We start from the raw sequence: 8,759 nt of genomic DNA on the forward strand, positions 1-8,759 counted from the left end.
TTGTATTTAGTAGAAACTCAGCTGTGTTCTATTGGAAATCCGCGAATCTGATTGGTTCTCCCACCGTTTTCTATTCGCCGATAGAAAACAGTCGCGTGCGCGAGTAGCTCTTTAAGCGGTAAATTTTCTTGATTTTTGTCTTCAAAGTGCACAATATTGTAGGTTTTGGACTGCAATCCTTTAGAGTTTCTACTAAAACAATTAGACTACTCGCCCTCGTTTTCTATGAGCGATAGTCAACTCGGCTGCGCCTCGTTGACTATTTGCTCATAGACAACTCGGGCTCGTAGTCTAATTGTTAAATAGTGCTGTAACTTAGTAAGGAATAAATCTCAACACAACTCGTGTTTAAGTCAACAAAGTCACATAATTAATTAGAATAACAGCATTGGCACCAATTGGTACACAAACCATGCTACTGCGAGTCATAGTTACTTCGTACAGTATTGTGCAAAAGTAATGCAAACGAATTTCGTTGAATTTAGCTCTTTGCAGTTCTAGTGTAATTTTCGTGGAATTTTAGGCGACTATATCGGCCAGAATTCGACCTCAAAATCAAAATGCACGGAAATATCGCTGATATATCGTTGATCTCGGAGAACCAAACAATAATTTGCGGAAGCCAAAAGTCAGGCAAGCGAAACTTCACGTAATGATTTGGAATGCGAGCAACCTTTATGAAAGTAAATGTACAGTTATTACAAAATAATTACTGCATTAAGTCACTTACACGTTCGTGAAAAAATACTCGTCTCTCGTGATACTTACAGGATTATTGGAGTTGGGTGGAAGGTAGAACAAAGGCACTCCATTTTTAGCACTCTCTGGTATGGTGTAATAAATGGGATTGGATGAGAAGGACTGAAGGTGAACAAGCATCTCATCTGTGCTCTGCAGACTGAGAACAACATAAGACATCACATGTGTACTTATGCCAGTCAAATGTTAGAGAACACTCAAACAAGCCAACCAACCTCAAATGTACCATACAGTAAACACCTGCATGTAAGAACCTACAATTTTCTAAGTTTGGCAAAATAGGTTCTTTTATTTGGGGGTAGTTATTGGTAATTTAGGCTAAGTAGGTTCTTAATAAGGTTCTTAATTTCTAAGGAGGAGCCATAGTTTTTGATTGTACGAGAAGAAAAAAAAATGGGTTTGGTCCTTCATTATGCAGCATTTATTCATAACTGTATTGCTTCAAGCCTCATGCAAGGTCCAAAGAAGACAATTACAGTCTATGTGAATCTGTCTTTTCTTTATTTGTAAATACAGTTTGGGATGTTCTGTTAAAAATGTTCATAAAAATTTTCTATAACCCACATATAAGAACCTGCTGAAATTTGCTTGGCTAAACAGGTTCTTATATTTTGGGGTATTAAAATGGCAAATTTCTGCCAGCAGGTTCTTAAACCACTAGGTTCTTACAAGCGGGTGTTTACTGTATGTACAAGTTTGAAACATGAGGTCCTCAATCTTTTTGGCACTGCCCCACTTGGGAGCCTGTTCGCAGGCTACTCAAATTTTACATTGTAGGTGATACAATAATAGAAGTTACCTTTTGATCAGTTGCCGAAATCGTCGGACTACAAGTGTTCTGCAAAGGTGAAAACCAATGGTTACAAAAATTATTAACTTGACACAAATCTGTGGCTTTTTTTTTTGCTGACCTAAGTTTGAACAGTCACCAATTGAAAGCGTTTTTTAAGCCCAATTTAACATACTAAAGTTTTGATCCAGTTTAACCTAGCTAGTTTGATTCAAATTGACAAATTGAATGAATCATGACAAACAATTATTAGACTCAACAGACGGAAGACTTAACAATCAAGATAATATACATGTAGTTTGAAGTTACGATCACGATAATCTATAAAAATACGATAATCAAATAATATTATAATGAAATACCTAACAAATGTGATTACTCAAAGTTAAAAAGACATCTGTTCATAAACCAGTTTTTGAATCTTTCGCAGTGTACATACAGCCACTATACCTGTTTTGAACTGCCACTAACTGTCTTGAAATAGCAAGCAATAAGTTGTACAAATTAGTCATTGGCTAACAATGATGATTGAACATGGTTAGCTCAGTTGGTAGAGCGCCGGACTGCTGTGCAGGAGGTTGTGGGTTCGAACCCCAGACCGGACCAACACTCAGGGTCTTAAAATAACTGAGGAGAATGTGCTGCCTTTGTAATTTCATCTGCAAATGGTTAGACATTCTAGTCTTATCGGAAAAGGATGATAAACCGTAGGTCCTGGCTCCTGTATCTTCAGTCTTATAACTGGGGACGTTAAAGAACCCACACACTATTCGCAAAGAGTAGGGCACGAAGCTCCCGGTGTTGTGGTCTAGCCTTTACAATTGTGTAGTAAAATTACAGTACGTGTAAAGCGCATTTGAACATATACATATGAAAAATGCGCTATATAAATACATAGAGGATATTACATGGTTGCGCGTGAGATATGAAATTTATCTTCGAGTGTTCAAATTGATATCTCACGAGTGAGCGCAGCGAACGAGTGGGATATTGATTTGAACACGAGAAGATAAACTTCATATCTCCAAGCAACCATGTAATATTCTGTTTATTATATAAACCTACTAATTACGATGTTTTTGACGATTTTCCGAAGATTTCCGACTATTTTCAGAAGATTTCCGAAGATTTTCAAAATGTTGTCCGAAGGTCGTACGAATGTTTCCGAACATTTCCCGAACTTTTCTGACAATTTCCGAAGATATCCGAAGATTGCCGAAGATTGCCGAGGAAGATCCGAGGATGTTTCGACTTAATATCGATTTTCTTTGGCTCATTAAGCATTGAAACAGGGCAAACTTGCCAGAAAATGTCCTCGAAATCGATATCTTCACATGTGAAAATAACATGTTATTTTCAAGTGTGAAGATATGATTTTTTCGTGCGAAAGATTTCCTGGTATTGCACTGATGTTTATATAATAAATTATCATTATCATTATCATTAACATTTTACCTGTAACCACTTGTGAAAGGTTGTTTGGTGGGATATGTCACATCATGAAGAAACTCATAAGGTGCTTCTATAGTCACTTCTACATGTGTCATGCAGCTAAAAAAAAGGTAAAAAAGAAAAGGTTAAGCCTGCTGTTGAGCCTAGTGGCTCATCAGGCGAGAGCTTATCTCTGTTTCTGCAAGTAAACGGCTAGAAGTATTTCTACTCCCCCTGGATGGGATGCTAGTCCATCGCAGATGTACCCCCCAGCAGTATATTCGCTGGTACCCATTTATACACCTGGGTGGAGAGAGGCACTATGAGAGTTAAGTGTCTTGCCCAAGAACACAACACAGCTAAAAGAAAAGTTATCAGTATTTTATTATAGCATTTTTTTTGCATATTTTTTATAATTGATTAATAAAAAGAGGGGAACTCTAAACAGCCCAAGTTAACCCGGTATTTATTTTCAAACCAATCCATTTTATCTCACAGAGACCACTTGCATGTTTTAAGGATATCCAGAAATCCTTACAAAATGGAGTGCAACAAAAATGTGGTGCAAACTACAGAAAGTAAAGTTAGATATAACTACATAATATTTATTTACTGTACTTACTTAGTTGTGGTAAGTGGCCAAGCCTAAAGAAGAAACCAAATCAAAAATTAAGTTAATGTTTACAGTGAGGACTTATGTGCACCTAATAGTATGCACGAAGAGAAGTGAGTAATGTTTACAGTACATGCACATGTACATTCAAATATTTTAGGGTCTATGCACATATGCTGCATCCTGTAATTATTTGTATAATACACTAGGGATATTGCAATGTACGAGTTGAGATCAATGAACTCAACAAGGTTGATTCTCTGATAGGTCCAGAAATTCTGCTGTCAACTGCTTAGAGGATCATACAGGCAATGCACAGGGGCAGAGTATCTTTCCCAAAGGTGTGATTCAATACTATAGGTAGATTTAATATTTAATTTATTGATACCATTTCACTTACAGAGAGGGCAAGGTACTCTATCTGCACATTGTGTTTCCAAGGAACTGTTAATCTCACTTGCAGCTGCTTTCCACCTTAAAGTTTGTGTAAAGGAATGACAAATGATTCACAAAATAAGTGTACTAAGTCAGGACTGTAAGCCCAAAGAGGTTTATTTAATATCTATTTTGTGAAATTACACGTAGATGTAGTGCACTAACATGCAGGACAGAAGGTTGAAAGAAGAATAAAGAGAGAAGGAAAACAGGAGGGGAAGGGTGTATTTTGGGAATCTGGAGGTATCAACAACACAGGAGAAGCCACGAGCCAAGCGGCCCACACTGTTGGAGCTTATCCCGGTTTCCGTAGCATTAAGCGGCTAGGAATATTTCTACTCCCCCCTGAATGGGATGCTAGTCCATTGCAGGGTTCCCCCCCAGCATTATGTCGCCGGTACCCATTTATTCACCTGGGTGGAGAGAGGCACTATGAGAGTTAAGTGTCTTGCCCAAGAACACAACACAAGTGACCCCGGCCGCGGCTTGAACTCGGACCGCTCGATCCGGAGTCCCGCGCACCAACCATTAGGCCACCGCGCCTCCCATATCAACAACACAGCTCTAGGGTAATTAACACCTGAGTGAAAGCCTCTGTTTTAATCACAAACAGTAGAGTGAACTAAAAGCAGCCGAGTTAATCTCAAGGAGAGAAGTACAAGAGAAATTTTATGTACAAGTGCAACTCTGCAAAATACATCTTTACACTGTAAGTACCTTTTGCTATTGAAACATCTTGAATTGAATAACCTTCTCTGAGACGCACACTTAGAACACTATGGTCAATCAAATAATAACAGAATTAGTTGAAACTTATTTAAAATCACAACTGACATTTACATCAAAGTGAGGGATACATGTCAATTTACCTTGTAATGCTTGTGTGCAGTTTTGTTTCCAGATGTCTTTTGCGCATTGATGGTTGCATTGCATTCTGTTCCCATTCACTGAGTGCATAGGATATTGATCTACATTTAAAACAAGCACAAGCAATGGTTACACTCGGCATACTTAAAGCTCCCCACTTTTTAATAAAACATATAACAAGGACGTCAGCACATTGCTCTAAACCTGTGAATAAAGAAAAGTGTTCTTGGTTGGTTGAAGTTTTCATGGTCTAAATTAATAGCTGAGGAATTAACTTTTTGAACTGCATCAAACCTAGTTGAATCAATACTAGACTTAATTGATTTTTGGTGGAGACAGTTCCACTAAATTAATGATCCCTACTTCACTCTGCCTCTTCTACTATTAGATAGTTATGACACAACTTACCATTAACAACTAAAATGTTAGAACTCGCGACTAAATTGTAAAACAAGTCGTCAACCTGGCATCTACAAGAGGACTGCTCCAGTGCTTGAGCAAACTATCACTAGTGATCTTCCGAACTAAAAACTGCTTTGTAAGTTATGGATTTACTTGAAAAATTTGTTGTTTTACAATTAAAACCTACTGGGGACGATCCAGTACCACAACATTTCTGGGTTTTGTTAACTGGTCTTTTCATTCTTCTCGTTTCTTTTAATGAGTTTTTTTGGGGGGAAAAATATTGTGGTAAATTTTGTTTCATTCACACTTTTAGCCTCTAGATTTACATATAGTAATATGTTGGCGACCAAAATTTTCTATTGGCGACTTGACCTAAATAGATAGTCGCTAAATGGCCGCTATGGAAAAAAGATAACTTGGAGGGTTGAGAAGACACATGCACAATCCCCATAAAGCTGACATCAATTTGTTAAACTGGTATGAAAAAGACAGTTTCTTCTATTTTCTAGCCAGTTACTTGTAACATGTAATCATGTTTGTTACCTTTTGCCTTTTAATGCCCATGCCAAATCCTCTTCACTCAATTCCAAACAATCACCTATGGTACATTAACACAACAAAAAATTATTGGTAGATAAAAAAAAAATAGAGTTACATGATAGTGAGTAGCTTGGTAAATTACAGTCTGTAAAAATAACAGCTTTGAGTACCTATCCAAGAATCAATCTTGCTAAGATCAAAGTCTCTCTGAAAGTTCCAACACAGCAATGATTTATGATAAAGGTTCATCTTGTAGTCATCTGTGGACAAAAAAAAAAAACAGAGAGAGTATATTATTTTTGCACTATGCACTAGTCACCAACTGTGGTAATTAGCCTTAAGTTATGATTTTACAAGGTAGGTTCTTTAAGATGGACACTCTGGGGACCAGCTCTACCTATTTGCCATAGAGAGGTGTCTGCCTTAAAGGAGAAGTTCACTACAGAATGACCATTTAATTTCTTTACGCTAATAAAACATTTATACAAAGATATGTTATTCATCAAAATTGCAGCTTCCAACGAGCGCTAAAATCCTACGAAATCTTGACAACTCGACAACTAAAAGCCGCCATCTTGGCTAGTTGGGAGCTGAAATTTTGGAGAATAACATAATCTCTGTATAAACTTTTTATTGGTGTAAAGAAAATAAACGGTCATTCTGGAGTGAACTTCTCCGACCTTTAACAAGTGGTTACTTACAGACAAGCTAGTGACATACAGTAAGGAGTAAGGAGCAGCGAGCCAACTATGCCCGCATTAGAGATGTCCAGCCTATACTGTACAGTTCATCCAGCTTTGAGAGAGTTGTCTGTATTTCCTTTTTTTTGTAAAGGCAGTTTTTACTGGTACTCTCATCAAATTGCAATTCGAGATTCCCTAACACCAAAATTATTTTGACTTTAAAGGATGTACTCAAAATAATTTTCTGAATGAATTATCTTGAGTACACATGCAGTACTGGTACATGTATGTTAAGAAAAAAAAAATTCTATAATTTTTTTCAATTGTGTTCATGTACCTCCTCCATCTACCCGTCTGCCTTCTCTTGAGACCTAAAAATAATAATTAGTATTGTATTGTAAAATCTGTTGGAAACAGCATAATACTAACAGTGAGATCTACATGTACATGTATCTCTAGATGATGATTGATGATACTGAATGAAGATTTTCACTACGTGAAACTCTAGATAAAGTAGTGGCAAAAGCTACATGTACAATGTCATGTACAATGTATAATTATTTAAAATAGATCATTCTCACTGATAAATACTTGTACATGTACTCTCACCGACACTCACACTTTCTTTATTAATTTATTTATGTACAGTATTTGGTAAACATCTGACAGCCACCAATCACCCAATCACATTTGTATTTGTTTAGAACCATCAAAAGCAGAGTCAAAGCTAATATGCTGAACAGCACATCTAGAAAGTAACAGCTCGAAAAAGATTTAATATTAATATTTTATGATCATCGGCATCCTCGTCTCGGAGAGGCGATGGTCAGCGCATCAGTGTCGACAGGCTCTTGAGTGACTCAAAAGCCTGATTCTTGAGTAGCAGTCTTTGTTGCAGCTGGTACAGATGTAGTTGGTGGCCTCTCGAAATCAATGATCAGAAAATAAGTGGAGTCTATGACTATAATAATCATTAATATTATTATAAACACAACATGATCTAGATGGCTACATGTGCATGTATAATTTACAATTATTTGTCAGTTTGTACTTACAGGGGGAGCCTTAGCAAGGTATGCTCCTGAGCTTGCCATGGCAATAAACTGCATCATGTCACAGTGCGGAACATAGCCAAGACTTGATGAAAATGGAAAAGAAATGTATAGTTAGTATTAAAAAGGACTGGAACATGATTGGGCATAAAATAGTTTTCTTAATGGTTTATCAGTTTTTATCACGGTAAATTTTATTCTTCTTCAAGTTCATCACCTGGCTTTGACTGTAGCACTTACAAAAGAGCCTTGCATTCTTAAGATTGTTTTTCACACCCATTCTACATGTAGATGCATTTCAGTTAAGCAGTGATCCCTGCATTTGCCACAAACCCATTTACTCTTTAGACAAGGTGGCCGTCTGTATTTCTCCATACAATATCAACACAATTTACATAACAACAGTCTGCACTCCGAGTGAAATGGCCCAGTTTGTAATTATTTAAATTAAAGCTAATCTAGCTGTACCTGCAGTGAGCATGAAAACCACTTCCAACTTTTATAAAAGAGCAGCATACAGTGCTTGCTCTGAGTTGTGCCAAAAGAGAATCAACAGCTGAAGCATCAGGAAGAGCAAACACTCCATCCGTGATCACAACAGCTCCTGAATATGTACACAAAAAAATATTGATTTATAAGTAATGTTCGATAGCTACAACTGTATAGGCAGTGTCTCCATGTACAGTGTCCATAATAGTCCATAATAGAGAAACACACCCCTGTTGTTGGCTCAAATTTTCTTGTTGACATTCAACATCATCACAGTGTTTGCATAGCATTACATTGTGAACAATCTAGTTTTAGAAGCGCTTGTTTGAATTGTCACAGTTTGATCATTGTCAATTAAAAATAAGGTATTATAATTGTAATATTTTAAGGCTCCACTTATCTTTTGTTTTGCGTGAACAATGTATCACAAAAAAAATATTGGTCATGACCAAGGAAAGACAGTAAATTTAAGAAATTAATATTGGGTGTACCTACATGTAATGTTTTCAAGAAAACATGCAGGCACATTTCTTTTGCATTACAATTACTGAGCTGTTCTGTAGGTCATATTGAAATGCAACCTCACATGTTGGATGCAACTACTACATTGTATGTTTGTTTGACCTTGCATCATTGGCTATTCACAGATACAGTAGCATGCTTAACGCACAACTTACATCAAAAGAAAGTTATAC

The 8,759-nt window shown here is 36.9% G+C and overlaps 1 protein-coding gene across 1 annotated transcript; it reads right to left on the reverse strand.

Annotated features, from left to right (window-relative positions):
• Positions 1-768: 768 nt before the first annotated feature.
• LOC144641294 (KICSTOR complex protein SZT2-like) lies at positions 769-8,179 on the reverse strand (the record flags this gene model as incomplete). The annotated part of the gene is made up of 12 exons (XM_078500320.1): positions 769-898; positions 1,559-1,597; positions 3,005-3,100; positions 3,603-3,625; positions 3,994-4,067; positions 4,746-4,804; positions 4,898-4,996; positions 5,844-5,898; positions 6,011-6,100; positions 6,861-6,894; positions 7,579-7,660; positions 8,044-8,179. Coding segments are annotated over 12 exons (917 nt in total), but the record flags the coding sequence as incomplete, so codon positions are not given.
• Positions 8,180-8,759: the final 580 nt, after the last annotated feature.

This window comes from Oculina patagonica, unplaced genomic scaffold (assembly GCF_052425735.1).
Source record: "Oculina patagonica isolate OP01 unplaced genomic scaffold, crgOcupat unplaced814, whole genome shotgun sequence".
Classification (NCBI taxonomy): Eukaryota; Metazoa; Cnidaria; class Anthozoa; order Scleractinia; family Oculinidae; genus Oculina; species Oculina patagonica.